At 45.1% G+C, this 20,543-nt stretch overlaps 1 protein-coding gene across 5 annotated transcripts in view; it reads left to right on the top strand.

Annotated features, from left to right (window-relative positions):
• The window catches only part of NCAM1 (neural cell adhesion molecule 1), a 150,517-nt gene extending 139,155 nt beyond the window's left edge, over positions 1-11,362 (top strand). For 3 of the 5 annotated variants that reach the window (XM_076358652.1, XM_076358651.1, XM_076358657.1), the window contains 4 exons: positions 4,937-5,144; positions 5,560-5,676; positions 7,535-8,317; positions 11,160-11,362. In XM_076358652.1, the coding sequence (XP_076214767.1) occupies positions 4,937-5,144; positions 5,560-5,676; positions 7,535-8,317; positions 11,160-11,280 (1,229 nt within the window). In that variant the 3' untranslated portion in view covers positions 11,281-11,362. The remainder of the gene's footprint in view (positions 1-4,936; positions 5,145-5,559; positions 5,677-7,534; positions 8,318-11,159) is intronic. The other 2 variants (XM_076358658.1, XM_076358654.1) reach the window with 1 other exon arrangement.
• Positions 11,363-20,543: the final 9,181 nt, after the last annotated feature.

Raw genomic sequence — 20,543 nt, 5'->3', positions numbered from 1 at the left:
AATCAAATGTGCCAGTCTGTGAAACTGAATAATATACTACATACTCTCTGCATTTTATAGCAACAGCAAAATTCCTTTACAAAGTATATACAGAAAAAAGAAATGCAGCACCAACAACCTCCAAGTTCATGGGGTCTTTAAGAATTCCTATATTATTATTCTTTATTGCTAGCCTCTGAAAGATTTGGAATATCAATTTATGTCATGAATTAGAATTTATAGAATCAGAACTAGTGGAAGAGATATGAAAGTTACTGAAAATTGCAGGGCTTTCTTACTAGCCTAGAAAAAAAACATTGCAGGCAATTACCTTGGCCCAGTTTCTTTGTCTGAAACATAAAATCTGAGAATAGCACAAAACCAAGGGCATTCCTCTGCAGATTTGCCCTTACTCTCCCCATCTCTGTACTTTTATTCCTGGCAGCCTTTCCTATTGTAGCTGCTTGCGCTCCCTGGGGCAGAGGGGCAGAGCAGGAAGGACAGTGGTTTGGAAGGGAGGGAGGAACAAGGAGGGGAGACTTGGACCTATTCAGTAGCTCTCCTTTGGGTGTTTAGAGAGAAAAGAGTTATTTTGTAGCTATCATAGCAGAAATTGGATCTTTGGGAACAGTAGCGCTTGGTGGTTTTTATAACCTCGTGCAGCGGGTTCCAAAACTTCAGGGCCTGTCAGTCTACTACCATGTTACAGCAGCTCTTGTGGACTGCTGTCCTGCAGCACTTCATGTTGAAGTCTCACTGACAGCACAGTCACTTAATGTAACTTGGGTGCTCTTTGCAATTTTGAGGATCGGCTGCAGATCATTTTCTGTGGCTGCAAGACCACAGCAGTCTGGATTAGAACTGTATCTTCATGGTAATTAAACCAAATGGACTTCTGAGGAAACTCAGAATTATTTTGTAGTCATATAGGAGCCCTCCTAGTGTAGCATTATAAATAGTTTATGCCCTTGCTCCTAAACATAAAAGATAGGACCCAGAGACAGAGTGGAAGGATAGCAGGGCACATCTTTGTTACGAACTGTTGGTTATATTGGCTTCAGCAGATCTCTGGCAGTTGTAGTGGCTGAAGCTTTACTGTTTTAGGGATGCTTGGGGTCACAGAGAAAATCAGTGGCAGAACAAACCTAGCAAAAATTCTCTGAACATCTTTATCTGTTGTGTTAGTTGTAAAACCATCTTTTCTCTGTTCTATCTGATCTTTTCTAACCTTTCATGTGAGAAAAACCTTGCAGGTTATCTGATAACGTGCTTGTGGTTTGGACAAGTTTCATAAAACCTGGGATACCTGCAACAGTTTTCAGTCTGTGAACATTTAGATTTTTGTTCATGTTGCATTTGTAAGTGTTTTCAGTGCCTCACAAGAAGCTGATGGAAGCTACGTAAAAGCAAAATTTAGACAGGCTGTAGATCAAATCATGGAGCCATCACTGGGCCTTTGAGTAGAAATCTGGCACTTTCTCCATCGTACACGTTGCAATTAGCAAGATCAGTCATTTTGTGGGGTTTGGTACTTGCTGGTTTGGGGGGGGTGGGTGTTTGTTTGTTTTGTGTTTGGGTTGTTTTTTTTTTTTCCTGCAGAGCAGAGCATCTGCTGTCCCAATGGATCCTAGTGCTTGCCAAGGGCTATCAGAGAACTAATACTCTGCTTCTCAAGCACTAGTCACAGAAATGCAGACATGCACACACAAACATATGAGAACCCGCCATTGTCATTTTAAGTGGAATGGCAAATATTGCTTGGAACAGGAACCATCTTATTCTTCCATTTTTGCTTTCTGTTACTAATCCTAAATAGAGAGAGGTGAGTATTCAGACAGGCTTTTCTGCAGTAGTGCTAAATAATCTGCATAAAATCCATGTTTAGAAAGTAAAGCAGATTTCTATTCAGCCAAATTTGGTGGAGAAAGATGCGACATTCTGCTCTCATTTGGGGATTTCTGTTAAAATTTCCTATGTTATTCCTAGCCTAAGCTCCTCCACTTTCTGTTTCCAGCTTTTGAATCTTGTTGTATCTTTGCTCAAATAAAGTACCTTTATTGCATGTACTATTCTGCTGCATATAGGGCTACAATGACCTAATTCATCCCTGCACATTTGTTTTTTAAAGTTACATTGACTGAGTTTCCCAAGTAATATTTTTTTAATTCTTCAACCACGATTGTGATATTTCCCTGAATCGTCGTCTTCCTCAGCATCTTTTCTGAAGAGCTTTCCCACATTAGTCATACCGATGCCAAAGACCGGGGTATTCTTTCATTTCCAGCTCCTTGCATCCCTGTTTATACACGTGCCTTGGTATTGCCAGAAGTGAAATGGTAACAGGCTAGCCCAGGATCCCATGGGAATGCCTGAACCTTTTGATCTTCAGTGGCACAGCGAACTGACTCCTGCACAGGGAAGAAATTAGTTCCTTCCTTCCTATTCAGATAAAGCAGCTTGCCCAAGTCCAATACCATGTGTAAACACTAAGGTACTTGAAAACAGACACTGCAGCAATGCCTGCTGAGGACCCAGAAGTTCTGGCTGTGCCCCAGAGGCAGAGGCTGTGATTGTCCTAACAGGTTTGCAGTTTTTGCAGTTGTTCTTGCAGTTCACATGGGTCATGTGCAGTGGTTCACAGACAAGGTATGGGCAATGTATAAGGCTATTGATGTGGTTTATGCCACAGATAATTCCTGACCTTAAGGGACTTAATAGCTGATACTGACAGGTCTTGTAAAAGCTGCTGGGGAGAGGAAGCAAAGAGTAGGACTCTCATTTGAATGGAATTTTCCCGAAGATGTCTTCTAGCACATGGGAGAATTCCATCTGTCCCAGGACAAAATATCTTCTCTCACTCCCGCTCAGGTGACTGAGATGAGCTATATTTTGGAGGCACAACAAGGAACTATTACCCTGTAATCCTGTCTGTGATGCTTTCCTTAGTGCACCTTTACTAGCCTGCCAAGGAGCTTATTCCCAGAAAGATGATTTAGATGAGAAGAAAAGTTTGGCACATCTTTAGCTTTTTCTTCAGGAGCTGGTGTGAACAAGAACATGTTAATTATTGAATAATCCATGCAAGAATCCTGAATAAATTAGAAGAGGGAAAATACATGACCTCCTCACTCCCTGCATGCATCAGAGGGTGATTAATTGATTTAATTATGCAGCTTGCTACAAGGGGTTGGCAGGGATCTGGTCTGTGGCACAAATGTTCTGCTGAGCATTTAATGGACTGTCAGTCGAGTGCCTCAGAGTGACTTTTAGATATAGTCAAATGCAGAAGGAAACTTTCCTGTTGGAGTCTGGATTCCTTAATACATATCAGGGTCACAAAATGAAACAACACTTATCTGCCTCATGCTAAGGATGTTCTGTCTCCTATTTTCAAGTAATAAAATGTGTGGCAGAGGGTATGGCGCTCTGTGAGCCCTGGAAATGATCTCTCCACCTGCTCAAAGTCAACATAGATCGGGCTGAGGGGAAAGAGGTGCTTTGCTGGGCTTTTCTGCAAATAAAAGATTCTCATTGTTTGGGGGGGTTGTGACATCAGCAGTAAAAAATGCAGTAGAAATAAATAGAATTGCATCTTAATTGAAAGAAAAAAACAAAATACTCCTATGGACAATGACAAACGTTCTGCTCTTGTTCAGCTGTCTCAGTAAACATCAGTAAGCAGCTCTGTCAGATGCACAGGCCTTTGCTGAGTGCACAGTCCCATAGTGAGAGGCAGATTATGTGACGGTTGAGACTAGCAAGCTGGTTTTGAGTAGTTTGGTACATCTAAATAGGTGCTGAACTGTATAAGCCAACAGCCAAATGCTTTGCCTGCAGATCAGCAACTTGGGAAGAATTATTCTGAATAAAACAAGGGCAACAAAAACTAGTTTGTGTTCAGAGTATGATAGTAAGAGGCTGGGAAGCTGCAGCTGGCAACATTCAAGGCTGTGCCTGTTGGTTTTGTGATGATCAAAAGCTTTGATAGGATTAGCTGATGTGTTTATCCACTCCCTGTTTTTAAGAAAGTACTCAGTATTTTATAAGCAGGTAGAAAGTTAAAGGCACTTCCCCTGAAGTTAGTACTATATGGGCAACCCTATGCATTTTCTAGGCCTCCATCACCACCTCTCACCTGCTGTCCTTTTGTCTACTGGAAAAGGCAAGGTATTTTTTTCTATTCTATAGCTGGGGAAACTTAGTGGAGATTGGGTGTGGTGGAGCGGGCAGCTGCTGTGACCAGGACAATGTCAACAGAGTGACAGTCTGCTTATTTTTACCATCTGCTTCCTCTGAAGGCAACTTGGATTGTTGTCTGTGCCTAAGCCAAAACATTCCTAGAGCATTCACTGCTCAGCTATCTCTGGATAAGACACGAAAAGCTTACCACTTTATGGATAGCTGAGTCTTACCTGAGCAACAGGAAGGGTTTTAATTCCTCCTTTTATTTTCATCACATAAGGGGCTAATCAATGCTGAGGTCCCACGGGTATCACCCAGTATTCTGTGTCCCACCAGGGCAAGTCATGCTACAGAGTCTAGGCTTTACTTACACTTGTCCTTGTGCCAGGCTGGCAGTGCCAAAGTCACTCTGGACCCTAGACACAGCCTTCATCTTGAGGAAGTGGTGGAGGGAAACAGGAGCCCTTCAGAGTTTCAGCTGGGTATATGCTACAGTAGAAGAGGTTTCTGTAGTCTGCTTTCCAGGCCTTAGCCCGTGGGAAAAGAGATGGGAAAAGCCCCATTAGGTCCAAGAGAATCTGTCTTTTCAGGTAGATTGTCCTGCACCTCTTTAGGATAAAGTACTGGTTATAACACAAGGCTGCTAGAGAGAGGGTGTACTTTCTGTAAGTTTCCCACGCTTGGAAACTAAGCATAGCCAAATTTGAGCCATAACTAGCCCCAACTCACCTTTTAACTACAATGCCTTCTTTTCTTCTCTTTTTGGTCTCTAAAGCTAGCACTAGCCCTGCATCAGGCCTTGGGACTGCTGCCATCGTAGGTATTCTCATTGTTATCTTTGTGCTGCTCCTGGTGGCTGTGGATGTCACCTGCTACTTCCTGAACAAGTGTGGCCTGCTGATGTGCATTGCTGTCAACTTATGCGGCAAATCCGGCCCAGGAGCCAAGGGCAAAGACATGGAGGAGGGCAAAGCCGCCTTCTCGTGAGTACTGTCATCACTTATATTGCTCCTTCTGTTGACCAGTGTGTCCCCTCAGCAAGTCTGGAAAAGAAACTGTTTTAGGGAGTTCTGGGTTCCTCATTTCTGATGGGAGGGTACTGAAAGGACCTGGGGCCACAGTGGTTCTGCTTTATATTTCCAGGAAGGGGTTTCTTCAGCTGTTTCTCTGGTTTTGTCCTATTCCTGTTAGTAGCCATTAAATGGCTGGCCCAAATGCTGGACATCACAGTGGTCTTCTGTGCTGTAGGTAATAACTGGAAGGGGGAGTGACAAAAAGAAGTAATCTTGTTTAGGCTGGTCTGTTTCTGTCATTCACTATCGACATTTGCAGCATGTCTTTGCAGGAGGATACCTAGTGTGAATGGGAATCAATCTCCATGCAATTCCCTTGTTACAGGAAAGATGAGTCCAAGGAGCCTATTGTGGAGGTGCGGACTGAAGAGGAGCGGACCCCCAACCACGATGGGGGAAAACACACAGAGCCCAATGAGACCACCCCACTGACGGAGCCAGAGTATGTTGGCATTAGTCAATCTTAGCACAGGGTCAATATGTTGCCCTCAGTTGCCTTAATCCCTGATCTCTCGTGCCCGTGACTTAGGGCAGGAAGAGAGGAAGAAAGGTAAAATCTCCATGCTCCACTTGTGACATACCAGTGAGGAAATGCCTCCTCTCTTCCCCAGGATTCAGTGACTCCTATTTCCAGCACTGGAAGGGGAGTAAAGCAGTGTTTCTTGAAAGGCCTGTCTCTGCCAGTCCTGTCCAGTGTGTAGATCAGGCACCTGTCCAGGTTCACTGCAAAGGATCCAGAGCAAAAGCAGACCCCAGCCAGCACCAACTCCTGTTTGAGCTCTGCCCTAGCAATGCTGGATGAGTGCTTGAATGCCCCATGATGAAAGCAGTCCTCTTTACTGATAGCAGCAGAGTAGCTATGCTCTGGATGTTGGGGGAGGCATGGCAAGTCTGATTATTCTGTGAGAGGGCTGAGAGCTACCTACGAGCTTTGTTGATATTGGTGAACTCGTTTGGGGCCTGAGTCTGTGAATCCATGTTAGCTGGGATTGGCAAGGTTTAAGTATTGCCAACTTTCTACGTTAAGCTCTTTCCTAAACTGCTGCAGTTCTAGTGTCCTCTGAGTACTTCTCCATAGCTTCTGGAGTAGTAATGGGAGGAATTCACTTTAGGAAGCTGCTGAAATGCTTGTTAATATTTAGGTCAGGTTTGGGATTGATGACAAAAGTTGGGTTCCTTTCCTTCAGCAGAGTCGTCACAGTGGTGAGGTGGTCAGGCTCTTCCACCCGCATACTGCTCACCTCCTTTGATTAGGTTAGCGGTGGGGCCCACTAGTAAAATGGCTCTGCTGCAAGTTTGTGAGGTGAGAGGAGAAAGGAGGCTATTTCCACAAGCAGCACTGAAACGCGGACGCGCAGCACTGAGGAATAGCTGGGATTTATATTGTCTTGATTTTCTTGGCTAGTCTTACTGGAGTTTTAACTCAATTATCCTCCTCCATGAAGGTTTTCTCTCTGTTAATAAGCCTGAGATGGTGTTCTCAAGCACACTGGCTTCTCATGGAATAAACCATTTGTTTTTCCAGCATCGCATCCGTATACTTGTTAAGACAACCAGTGCTACATCATGGCTGCTAAAGCATAGTTACACTGTCAGACGTTGTCCTAAAGCAAACCTTATTCCAGCTAACACAACAGGCTGGAATCTGGTCAAAAGGGCAGAAAACATTACCTCAGAGCTGCATGTATGTATGTATATGTACATATATAGATGCATTACATGTGTGTGTGAGAAAAAGAATTACATTCTGTGTGGTTTGATGAAGGCCTTAGACATGCAGGCAAAAGGACAGGGCCAAGATGAGGGACTGGATTCAGGGGTCCTGCACTGCGACCTTGTTGTATGGTGACAGATGGCACAGGGCTGCAAGCTCAGGGAATTGGTAGAAAGCTTTCTTGTGACGCTAAGTGGAAGAGGCTGAGAGGAAAGTTAGGCTAAAAGAGAAGAGTCTCTGCAAGTTGACAGGGTTATGTTTGTCTAAGACTTGAACCAAAATCTGCGTGAACAAGCCATTCCTGAAGGACATGTCCTCTTTTCTGTTTTTCTCTTCCTAGTTATTCTTCAGTCATCCCAGCCAGCCCTTGCTACCCTTTGCACATTTGAACTCTGAAAGGTTTCTGCTCCTCTGAGTACCTCTCCATGTTGTGTGTGTGTGTGTGTGTGTGTGTTGTAACTACATGCCATGCTGCTGCTGCACCACCCACCTGCCTTCTCACTCTTACACTCTGCTCCCCTTTCCCCTGCTGTCATTTACGGGCTTCATTGTCTCTATTTCTCTTCTACTCCTGTCCTCTTCACAGGCACCCCGCTGATACCGCAGCTACTGTTGAGGACATGCTGCCTTCTGTAACTACGGGCACCACTAACTCTGACACTATCACTGAAACCTTTGCCACTGCTCAGAACAGTCCCACCAGCGAGACCACTACGCTGACCTCCAGTATTGCCCTGCCAGCCACGGCCATTCCTGACTCAAACTCCATGTTGCCTGGCCAGGCTACTCCAGCCAAAGGGGCAGCCACCTCAGTCTCTTCACCACCACCCTCCTCCACCCCCAAAGTGGCCCCCCTTGTTGATCTCAGCGATACCCCAAGCTCTACTCCAGCTACTAATAATTTGTCTTCAAGTGTCCTGTCCAACCAAGGTGCAGTGCTCAGCCCCAGCGCTGTTGCTAACATGGCCGAGACCTCCAAAGTGGCAGCTGGTAACCAGCCAGCTGCCTCAAGCCCTGCAAACCTCACTAGCCCTCCAGCTCCATCAGAGCCCAAGCAGGAGGTCTCAAGCACCAAGAGCCCTGAAAAGGAAGCTGTGCAGCCCAGTACAGTGAAGAACCCAACAGAGACAACCAAGAACGCAAGCAATCTGAAGAGCGAGGCTGCTTCAGGCAGCACCACAAACCCCTCACAGAATGAGGACTTTAAAATGGACGAAGGGACCTTCAAGACACCAGACATTGATCTTGCAAAGGATGTTTTTGCAGCTCTTGGCACTACTACTCCTGCCAGTGTGACTAGTGGGCAAGCTCGTGAGCTTGCTTCTTCCACTGCAGACAGCTCTGTACCCGCTGCACCTGCAAAGACCGAGTATGGCTGCCTTTAATCTTCTGTTGGTTGTGTGCTATGTCTCTTGTGCACTGGTGCTCGTGCTGTGTTCTTGTTGGGTGTTCTCTTAACTAATCTCATTGTTTCCTTAGCAAACTAACTCACCTGTGAACCAACTAAACAGGGCTTGGCTTTAAAGGTCAAGGAGGAAAGCAGGAATAGGCTGTGCCAGGGAAGCAGAGAAAAGACAAACCCAGGAATTTATCATAAATGTGTTACCCTTTAGACTTTTATGCAGCTTTGTCCATTGTAGGTTGTTGTTTTATGAAAGAGATCAGAAACAGTTTGGTTTGATGCAAAGGAAGGGCTGTCCTCAGGGGCGCTGAGTTCCTGCAGTCCAGTGAGCACAGCCACGCAAATTCAATTTCCTAACAGATCAGTGGAGCCCTTCAGAACTTTTTTCAATGTAAGGCAGGGCAGAAACTAGTGCCATGTGAAACTGTAAAAGCATGGTACCTCTGGATTTGTCCCTAAACTGGCAAAAGGATAAGGCAATGTGATCCCATCTGAGAGAGGGAGAGCAGTCACAGCACAGCTGGGTCAGGGTAACTTGGCAGTGTGTTGTCCTGGTATATTAGAGATGAGCCTCCATCCACTGTACTGGGTCTCCTCTTTACCCAGCTGATTTATTCAGAGAGCATCAGCATGTTCCTAGGCAGGACAACCCTAGGGATCTTTTGGAGCCTTATGCCATCTGGACAGAATCCACTTTCCTCAGCTGAGACAAGTCTGTGCCTTGTGTTTGGCAGGAGACACTGTAACTGGAGAGTGAAAACAGCATGAAGTCCTCACCTGGGTAACCGGGGAGAGGGTCCCCAGCTGTTGTGCAGATGATGGACAAGAACACTCTTACTGTGTCGGTTTGGATGGCAGTTGCTGACAGAGCCATGAGCACGGAAGCCTGGAAAATGCTGACTGAAAATGGATAAGCCACCCTTGAGGGGACAAGTATCTACCTAAGGTCCCTGTTCCTTCTGGCTTCCTAGTTGGACACCATGTGTTGACAGAGGCAGGATGAAATAGAAGGAGCATCTTGTCTTTCCTGGAGCACGGTCTGTGCTTTATCATGAGAAAGAGTCCTGAAAAGGCAGCTCAAATTTGTTGTAGGAGCAGCTCCCAAAACCAAAAGACTGAGTTCACACTGCATCTTTAGTTTTTGCAAAGGAAAGTGTGTTGAGGACATTGGGCTCTGCACTGCCAGCTAGAATGCTGCCAAGAAACTAACTAGCTGTTCTAGAGCTGGGTTTACAGCTCGCTCAGACAAATCTAGGCTATGCTACAGCAACCACACTGGAGACATACCCTAAGTCACAGCTCTGGTTAGAACTTTTTCCATCCTCACATCTCCAGGAAAATTACCTCATTCTGGAAGCTTTGTATTTAATCCAAAATAAAGCATTGGCCTTGATCGTTGGCTTTGACACTGTGATTGCAATGTGTGTTAGCACTCACAGAAGAGCAGTCAGTCAGACACTGCAGAACCAAAAACCAGACTCTTTTCCCGATCTGAGTGAAAACCCATGCTGTTTTACTGTATTATTCAGGTGCCTTTACACTTTACGTCTCTGGTTTCCCTACCTCCCTGCTGTGCTTCTGTCCTCCCTTAAGTCAGGAGTCATTCCTGCTGTGTGACTGTTCCACAGCACTGACTTGTGCTCCACACAGCTATGGAGCATCTGGCCCTTCCTGGAAAGCCTGGGTGACACAGCAGATGCACTAGGGTTGGAGGGAACCAGGCAGCCTTGATGGGTGCAGCTGAGCTGCTCCCAAGCAGAGAAATCCATGTTCACTTCGGTTCACTGCACCTAAAGCCACTGCCTTGTCATGCGCAGTGCTACAGAGAGACAAACAGATAGAGAATTGTGATCTGGCACTGAGCTGAAAGGAGGTAGGAAATGGTTTGCCCATAGTAAGGAAACATTTCAACTGAATTAATGCAACTTGGTCTGTGTCACGTAAATGAATTCTTGGTATGGTGGAATGCAGAGCTGTGTTCCTTCTGCTGATCCAGCCCCCTTCTTCTACCTGTGCTGCTCATCTGCTTCCCTTGGGGCAAATCAGTACTGCAACTGTAGGCTTAGATTCATCTCGCCTGCTCATCAGGGTGAATTAAGATTGCAGTCATCTCAGACTAACTCTGTGGCTAATGGGCTGGAACGGGCACTTACTCAGGGAGGCCACCAGATATGCCTTGTGTGGCACTTTTCATGACTATGAAGAGAGCGTTGGACAAACAGGCTTCTCTGATTCTTCAGTAAAGTGCCAAAAGACAGGCTGATGAACATGAGCTTTAGTCTGTGAAGATGTTGACCTCCCTTACAGTTGTGAAAATGTGTTTGACAAAATTCACCACTTCTGTGTTTCCCTTCCTGCAACATACTGGGAAATTCTGGGACTGAATTCCTGTAGGGAAAAAGATTTTCTGCTAAAATGGCAGTCTGCTTAAACAGGACATTTGTGTGATGTAAATGAGTGATGGTAAAATCAAATTCCTTTGCAACTGTGCGAGTTTTCCCTTTTGCTCCTTTTTTCACACCACAACATGCCTTGTGCCTCTGCTGCAGCCTGAGACCTCATCCTACTAGTATGTTAACTCAGGGCAGGAGGAAAATCAAAAAAGATTTCACTAGTGCTAAATGAAGCTGGGGGTGGAGGGTGAGTTTGGTTTTACTTATTTCTGCATCTGGAAATGCTCCTTTTGCTCTAGCAAGGCGATATATTTGCTTGTTTCCAGAAACATATTCTTTCCTCATCACTAGTTCAGCAATGGACAGTCTATATTTCTCTGTCTCTAAACTGTGCCATTTTGGTGATTCTTCTTCAGGAAAATCCCAGTAGAAGACAAATCTGAAGTGCAAGCAACGGAAACTAAGACACCTCCAGCAGAAGTCAAGACGGTCCCCAATGAAGCCACACAAACAAATGAAAATGAGAGCAAAGCATGATCAGCGACAGATGAAAACAAATGACAGAACAACTTCACCCAAGCATTTAAAACACAAAACACAACACACATCTCATTCCTCTAGTGTCTGTTGCCTTTTTTTAAAAAACAAACAAAACAGAAAATGCATAAATGGGGGGAGGGAGGGAATCTCTCTTTTTCTTTTCTTTTCTTCTCTTCTCTTCTCTTTTCCTTTTTTTTTTTTTTAAAGATTTCTAGAAAGGTTCTATTTGTTGTGCACTTGCTTTTAAAAAGTAATAAATTTTAAAAACAGGGTTAAACCCGTAACCAAATCAGTGCTTAGCTGACCCTGTGTATATTCAAATAAGCAAAATTGCAAATACCATTTGCAATGTGGTTGGGAAGCTCAAAATCAACTAGTCCTAGACAAAAAAAAAAAAAAAAAAGACAAAAAAAAAAAAAAAGACCCTGTTCTTTCCTTCGTTAGTATAGCAGATATAACCACTGTACTACTTGGTGCAGCTGGTACTTAATGAACAAAGTCCACAATTTATTTTTATACTTTTCAGTCGCGTTTGAAATATGTAAAGCCTCATAAATAAGTTATAATTTCTGTTCACCTTGTATTTGTTCAGTATGCAAAGTGTCTTGAGCTCTTTGTGGCTGAATTCTGTTCTCCACATTAGACATTTATTTGGGGTTTATTTTTTTTAGGAAGAATGCCAAAATTGCAGCTTTGGGGGATATATTTCGATTTGCAGTATTCAGACTCTACATTTCTTTAAATTTTATGTTAATTTTTGACAACTTTTGTTCTTTCCAGTGTTTACAATTGACAAATATTTTTTAAACTTTTGTTGTTTAAATGTACGTGTAAAATAGCTGCCTTTTTTTTTTAAGTACAGACTATAGATGCTAGGTTAGCAGCATGCTTGCTTTGCAAAGGGAGACATTTTAAAACATGGATGTTTACAGTAGTTGTTTCCCCTTTATCTTTTCTTAATTATTGTTGTTATTATTATTGTTATTATTATTATTATTATTATTTCTTACTGGAGTAAGAAGAAAAGTAATGCTGGGTTTTGGTTTGGGGTTTTCTGGGTGGGTGGGGGTATTCAGACCACTTGTCACCAATCAAGGTCTTTATCCAGCAATCCACATAAACACACGCTTAACTTGGAATGAGAGAGTTGCTGGTGGGAGTCCTTCTATACTTAAATTTAGTAAGAGTTTAAGTCCCTTGCTGGACCTGGGCCTGACTGCATAAGAGAAATATCATCTCTGCTTTTTTAGGACATTCTCCCCTTTCCTTCATGGAACCCTCCCGGAGCTTTGAGAAGCAGAAGGGAGATTGTACAGTTAGGGCTGGTCTGGTCTCATCTCAGATGTTTGACTATATCAATTCCTCAATATGTATGTCAGCAAATGCCACTTCCTTTGACCCTAGAAATCTGATTTAAAAGCAAAGATATTTTGCACCGGGGTGCTTGGCAGCCTGCAAGACCCTTCCTGCAAAGTCGGCTCCATCAGCAGTTGGACTAGATGATCGTTGTAGGTCCCTTCCAACTGAACTATTCTATTCTATCACATCATGTGTATTGAATCATCCGTGTATGCTCTGCAGAATCAAAACCATGAAATCAAGAGCAAGTGCTTGGAAATCAATGCCAAGACTCCTATTGATTTCACTTGTCTTGGCATTGTGTCTTTAACAGTTGGAAAAGGGGGCAGATGTAGTACATGTATTATCGTTACGGAGGGGGGAGCTTATCATTGGGAGTCATGGAGTAACACTGAGATTTTGGGGTGAACAGAAAGGAGGCTTGAGCAGAAGGAAGGTGGAGGTATATAGGGGAAGACCAGCCCATTGTATAGAGATGTTCCTTCTGTTGGGGTTTTGTTGGGTTTTTTTTCCCCTCTTTTTTTTCTTTTGTTTTCTTTTTTATTCTACTTTAGATCTGCAAGCTTGTGCACTGTGGGTGCGTGACTATTTTAGTGTGAAACGTGTTTTTTGTCATAGTATTGAAATAATAAAAGCTTCAACATAGTTTGGATGTGGAAGGTGTAGCGATAGTTCAGATTTGAAAAAAAAATATTCAGGAAAAAAAAAAGAGAACAACTCTTACAAGGAACAGAAGCCTTTAAATGAAAAAATCAAACCAAGCTGACTATGGCATCCATTCCGTTGCGCTAAGGTGATGAACAGAAGGATGATGGGAGTTGGGTAGACTGCAGTTTGGCTCTGGGAAATTGAGCCACTTTTATCGGTGTATTCTTCTAAGTACGCAGTCTTTTACAGTGGCATCACATAATGTCAAACTGTGAAAAATAATGGTCTTGTCATTTGCTAAGCGTGGGGTTTTCTGCATTTTTAACTTAGCTCCTGGGATGCAAATGGAGGATGACTGGATATGCAGGCATAGACACTCATGCAATACCTATCCTGAGCAGGATATCAGGACAGGATGGGTCCTCACTTCAAAGCCTTGTGTCAAATTCAGCCCTTGCGTGACCCGTCACAGCAGTGTCAGTATAACTGTGGAAGTTTGGCCCATGGTCCCTAGGATTTTTTTTCTAAGGAATCGATAAAATGCAGCACAAAAAGCTCCCATGGTCGGTCTGTGGCTGGGGAGGGTCCTCGGGGCAGCAGAGGACTAGTGAGCAGGCAGTGTGTACCTCCGCTCCTGCAGATGACCACAACAATTTGTTCCTCCTTTCTGCAAAGTTTTTGACTGCTTTTGTCATCTGCATGTTATACCTCCTAAGTTATAACCCACTGAGAGCTGAGCAGCTGATAGGAACCGAATGCTGTACAATGCTCATGACCAGAAACATGTCCCGTGACACTGGTCAGCACCTGTTGGGTGAAAATTATGTTAACTATCACCTGGATTGGCATTTCTGTCATAAAAGGTAACCAGCTCAAAGCCTGATCGTAACACCCAGCTGTATCATTAGAAAGTACCCTGCTGACTGCAGTGGGTTTGTATCGAGATCAATGGAGTGAGCACCACTCCAAGGCAGAAGTGAACCCTGTGATTGCCTGAACACTGGGAGTGTCCATCCAACTCCTTTTTAATGTCCTCGTGACACCTCCCAATACTTGTAGATTAATACCGGAGAGTGGTTTTATACTCGCCCTCAATGGACAATAATTTGTTTTAATTTAGAAGTACCCCATTTCCAAGGTAGCTTAGGCTTCATTGCTTTTATTTAAACCTTTGAAGAGGGACCAACCTGATGCCGTTTATGCTGTATATGTTTATATATGTATCTATGCCATACATATATATCTATATGGCAATGCAGACTGATCAGCTTCTAGTTGTGGAGTGATTACATTTCATGCTGCACCATACGTAAAGATGGTAAGATGATAGTGCATCCAGTTGTTCAGCTTTTAGAGTGGAGTTTTATTTTCACACTTTTCTATGGAGCCTTCAAACCCCAGATTTTCACACTAGGCTGTTTTGATAGTTGTTCTCTGACCCTCCATTGACATCCTTACCCAGCATTCCCTACTTTTGGGGGCCTTCTATCTTGTTAAAAAAACAAAAAAACAAAAAATCTTTTTACCAAGTGAAACATCGATTCCACCTTTATTCCCATTCTCACTGGTGTAAATACTGATACTAACTGAAGATTTTGACTTTGCATTCTGTCAGAATACTGTGTTCAAATAAAAATTACAAAAAAAGCTTGTGTACAGTCTGCCCTTCTTTAGATGCTCTGCTAGGTCCTGTGTACAGACATGGATTCCCAGGGCTGTATTTGCATGTGAGCTTAACGCGGAGTGAGCAGTCCCATTGTGGCATGCCCACAGCCCGAGTTAAGCGTCTGTCTGAGGCTATGGGCTGTAGACAAGCAGGAAATGCAACTGTCTGCACCGTGACGTTAGTGAAGCAGTCATGCTGCGTGGTTCAAGCCGGTACATCTCTGAACAGTGGCAGTGGGCTACGGTAGTGCCTTTCCAAACTTCGGGTGTGCAGAAAAAACACCTGCCAGCATGCGATTCCACTGACAGGCTCTTCCGAAGTGCTGAGTGTCACAGAGGAGTGTTTTTAAAGTTCGTTTCTGTCCCACTGTAGGTAATTTTCTTGAGATAACTAATGCACAAATGCAGTTTCATGTCCACTGTGAATCGGCGACAGCTGAATTTCCCATGACAAGGCGCTCCTCTGTTCACTGGCTATGAGAGGTGTGTGTGCATGTTGATTGTTGGCTTTAAAAGGTGTTCTTAACCCATCCTGAATTGGGTGCCTGAACTTGGTTAATGCAGGATGAATCTAATTAAATTTAATTCTGTCCTAAGCATTGATCTCCCAGGACACGGAAGGAGAAGTGAGAGCTCCAATACGTATCAATACTTGGGTGCCAGAATTGTTTACAGAAAAAGAAGAAAGTAAATGTATTGAGCTAAAGTACTTGTTATCCCAAGCGAATACCCTTCTCCTTTCTGCTTCCTCTCCAGCGCTTTGCCCTCTATTCTTGACTGCTGTTTACACTGTGGTTTCTAGTAAGACAGTATTTCAGCAAAGCTGCTGTGATTGGCCCGATACGTCTTTGGTACTACTGCTTTAGAAAAGGCTGTCCCAGGAAAAGGGACAGGAAAAATGCACAGGAAACAATCCGTCTTCTTGGTGGGTTCTTTCATCAGGTGTCTGTCACTGCAGAATTCCTTTTGAATTCATGTTCCAGGTTCATGCTCTCAGCTCCTTTATAGCTGTCATTTTTCTTTCATTGGGATTCCTGACTTCCCTTTCCTGACTCTTTCTTTAACGCAGTTTGTGGAGTTTTCCCAGCCTGCTTTGTTCTTGAAAAGAGTTCCTCCTTATTCCAGTCAGTGGCATACGGAGCACAAAATGGTTCTGTATTCAGATACTGATTTCTGCTTTGTTATACTGCATGTTTGCAATACTGCATTTTTTGTGAGAACCCACCGTGAACAATGGAGAGCGGGAGGATGTGGTACAATGTCAGTCCTCGACTAATATGCACATGTGCAACTGCATCATACAGCTTGCTTCTGCAAGAGGTGCTCTGGAAATAGTTTATTTCTTTTTTCTGTGTTATTTTTTTCTCTTTTTCCTAAAATTCTAGCTAAAAACTGCCAAAATTCCCACTTTATTTAATTTTTTGAGTCTGGGGTTGCAGGGGGGTGTCTGTTTACTTTTTCCCGAGACTATCTCCACAAATTCAGGACAAGCAGACTTTACTTTCACACAAAAGTTTCCATTTGACTGAAAAAGAGCTCTTTTCTCACTACCTAACCATTTGAAAAAAAAAAAATTCAACTACTTTCAAGTCAGGAAACTTTAATTGATAAGAGTAACTTTGTTTCCAGGGAAGTCTCTGAGGTTGCCTTTTTCTGTGTTCCTGGCTTTAGCATCTGCTTCCCTGAATCACGCCAGTGTCACCTCTGTTATAATGCCTAGTGGATGGACTCCGTTCCCTGGTGTTTGGCTTGTTTCCTGCTGTAGCATCTTAAAAACCGTGAGGAGCTCAGGTAGTCTTTCCTCTTCTGTCAGATATTAATAGAGGGGCCTAGAGCACTTGGCCTAATTTACTGTTGCTGCAGAGCACATGCCCGTGTGTGAAGAGTGATGAGTTTTCTTTCCCTGGAGTCAGGGCTGTGCTCAATGACAAAACAACTGAAAAATTCTTTACTAGATCTTCGTATTTTTTCAGCCATTCATCAATCCTACCTTTCTTGGTAATTTTAACTTGTCTCTCCCCCTGTTGAGGCCATGGCACCCAACTGTCCATGTCAGCTTGGCTGAGTATGTCCCCTTTTACCACAGGCTGGTCTGAGGCGGGGGGGGGGGGGCTTAAGGGCAGTGGCTGGAGGTCTGCTGCAAACAGTTTCTTCTTTCTGTTGTCTCTTCTGGCCATTCTAGTTAGTTGGCTTGTCAAAAGATACAAATGTATGAATATACATGCACATGCTTTCAGGGCATCATTTTAAGTGCTTCTGTACTGAACTGTATGGAAATATTTAGAGACCTGCACACCATTTTAGTAAAGGTGGCTCTCCCCCCTTGCGCATTAGCCAATTAAGCTCTTTACTGTTTGTTGCAAACTGGCAGGAAAATGCTGCGCCTAGCACAGCCTCCCAGAGCTCCAGGCAGGGAGCATGCACCGCAGCCATGCTCTCTGTAAGGGATTAGCAGATCTTACAGCGGAGCTGAATCGTGAACTTCATTTCAATTGCTGTAGTGAAATCTCTGTCTGGCTGCTAAATGAATTCCAACTCTTATTTTCCACAGCTGCATTATTAGCTTCGTCCTGCCCACAGAGGCTCGGGTCCTGGAGGTTTCTCTTCATGTTTCTCTGGCTCGCTGGTGCAGCTCGTAGTAGCCTCACTCTGCTGGGGGCACTGGCACATCAGAGGCCCTACAGCAGTATAGCACCATGTCTGCTGGCTACTCTTTACGTTACTTTATAGAGCATGTGAACAGCATTGGGAGGGAGCAGCGGCTTTCCACGCAGCGCTAGCAAATTATGCCTTTCTTCTGTAGCCCTCCTGCAGAGCCTGATGAACAGCAGAAATAAACAATGGATCTGATGGCAGAATGAAATGCAACTTCTTGTATGGAGAGAGAAGGGGAAGCTGAATGGGAGGAGCAGAAGCAAAGACCATTCTGATGCAGGTGACTGGGAGTAAAGGCAGGATCTGCCTATAGAGATGCTGCATCTTGAAGCCGAAAGGCTCCGCTTTCCAGGCCACTAAGCCAGTGGGGTATCCCAGAGGCAAGAGAGCAGAGTGCAAAGCTGGCAGCCGAGAGTGCAGAGGAGGCTGCACTGCAGCAGCCAGTCCACCTGACGTGAGGGGAGAGACTGCAGGAATAGCGTTTGCTCCATTTTCCACCCATCTCGAGGATATCTCTGCAGATTCACAGCCATTGGAGAGAACCTTTCTGACTGCCACTCCCTTGTTTCCATCAACTTCTTACAGTGCCATTGCAGGAGAGGCAGGAACCGAGTCAGTCTCTCTTCACCAGTGCACAGGGCTGGGATGCTGCTGCTTGCATGCAGCACCCATGGGACAAGAGAGAGGGGTAAGCAAGAAAGACTGCCCCGCCTCCGCTTGCTGCAAATCTGCAACTGCAAAACAGTCTTTTAATGAACCAACAAGCTGAGCTCTTTGTACTGTGTGGTTTACTTGTAACAGTTTTTATTCTCTTAGACCTTAAGCGTGGCTATATTCCCCAGGTTTTCTAGGATAACAAATAAAAGCTAGACTGCTGAGTATCCCAGTGACATAGCTATTGCCTCGTGGGTATTTTTAATTGGGCACCACAGACACAGGATTTGAAACAGCTTCATTAGAGGAAAAAAACCCGCCTTTGGGATGGAGGCTTACATGAGCAAGAGCAGAGCTGACTTGCAGCGAGAGGAGAAAAGGGAGCTATTTTGTTTCGGTGCATGAGGGAAGGGGAAAGGGATCTTCTGGCAGTTCCTGCAGCAAAGGGGCTGGAAGGGACAGGAGATCCTCGCTGCCTGTGGAGTCAGGCAGCTCAGCGCCTTGTTGGCACGCGTAGCCCAGGACAGCATTTCTCCTCCCGGGCACTGTGGTGGGACATTAAAGAGTAGGCAGATGAATGTAGCTGCGGTTTGTAACTTCACAGTGAGATTTCTAATTTCACACCCAGCAGGCTCCAGAGTGGCTTGCCCTTCTTGGTATCCTACACCTTAGGCAACCCTGCTGCTTTCAGGAGGCTTGCCAGGTCACCTCTCTCTCTGTTTCTCGCCTTTCTCTCCTGAGACAGCTGGGTTATAATGTGTCTGGAATAAAAATATTCTGGCAGTGCAGCAGGGACTCGGTGATGTTCTGACTCCCTTTGGTGCCTGACAGCTTCCACTAACTGTCACCTCCAATCTTCTGGCTCTGAAAACACGGCCCTGGAGCATCTCCTGAGAGTGGTGACAAGGACCCATCTGGCTGTTGGAGCCTTGTACGCGTGTGTGCATGTCCTGATGGGGACATGCTTTGTGTGAAGTGCATGTGAGGGGAAGCTGGATGCATAGACTGCTCTGAACCATGAGCCTGACACATCCCAGCAGGGCCACGTGGTGTAAAGGAGGGCTAGGATTCTCTTGCAAGGGCAGCTGGCCCTCAGAGCCTGAAAAGGTTGAGACGTGTCTCTGGGCCATTGTATGTGCTGCTGGAGATCAGCCAGCCCGTGTGTTTCTTTTCCCGTGGCTTCATCCACCCAGACAGATATTGTGCATCCACAGCACAGCTGGGTGGGTAGCTCGGATTTGGCAGCACACGCAGTGCACAAGCCTGGCTGGCGGGAGCATGGAGGCTGATTTGGGGACACAGGCGACAAAGCAGGAAAAGGCCTGAAATCACAGCTTTGTGCCCAGCTGGCCAGCTGCTTTTTGTGCTGGAGGATGGTGCCACCCTCTGGCTGTCTCACTGGTGACAGGCTGCACGTCCCACCTCGGGAAGGGCTGCGCTGGCTCCCGGGAGTGGCATGAAGCCTCCCTGGGCACCAGACCGCCCAGACCCTGCAACCTACTGACCTGAGCGCCCTCCCAGGGACATGCCTGCTTGTCTGATAGCACAGAGGATACAGAAATCGTCGCTGTCAAGTGGCCACTTCTCAGAAGCTGCTGAGACACTGATCCCGTTAACTTGAAGAAGTGCCCGTTTTGAATGAGGGTTTAACCCTCAGCCGACTCCAGTCCTCTTCTTCCCAAACAAAGATTGAGAAAGCCCCAATCTTTAAAGGGTATCTTAAAAAAAAAAAAATCCAAGTCTGCTACAAAAATCAGGGCAATGGGAGCTAGAGGGTATTGGTTGTGGATGAGCGTTCACGTTTCTTTCTTCAGGTTGCCTCTCCCAGTTAGTAGGTCTGCTAAGCTTCAGTTCAGCTAATCTTTATGTGAACCAAAGAAGTCCCTTTCACTGATTTTTTGCCCATCTGTCCCATTTTTTACAGAGGGTGGTGAAGCACTGGCACAGGTTGCCCAGAGAGGTGGTGGATGCCCCATCCCTGGAAACATTCCAGGTCAGGCTGGACGGGGCTCTGAGCAACCTGGTCTAGTGGAAGGTGTCCCTGCCCACGGCAGGGGGGTTGGACTAGATGACCTTTAGAGGTCCCTTCCAACCCAAACTATTCTATGACTCCACGATTCCTGTCCCCCGTGTATGAACAGAAGATGACTTTGGGCATTAAAAAAGCCAGACCGAAAGGATCTTAAATGCTTCTTGGAGAAATGACATGCCTGTACCTCTGCTGATATGCTCCCTGCTGTTAGCTGCCAGCAGGGCAGCTTGCCTCCTCGCTCTGCCAA

This window comes from Aptenodytes patagonicus, chromosome 23 (genome assembly GCF_965638725.1).
Source record: "Aptenodytes patagonicus chromosome 23, bAptPat1.pri.cur, whole genome shotgun sequence".
NCBI lineage: Eukaryota > Metazoa > Chordata > Aves > Sphenisciformes > Spheniscidae > Aptenodytes > Aptenodytes patagonicus.
Note: the sequence above shows the minus strand (reverse complement) of the source record. Positions and strands in the feature narration are given on the sequence as shown.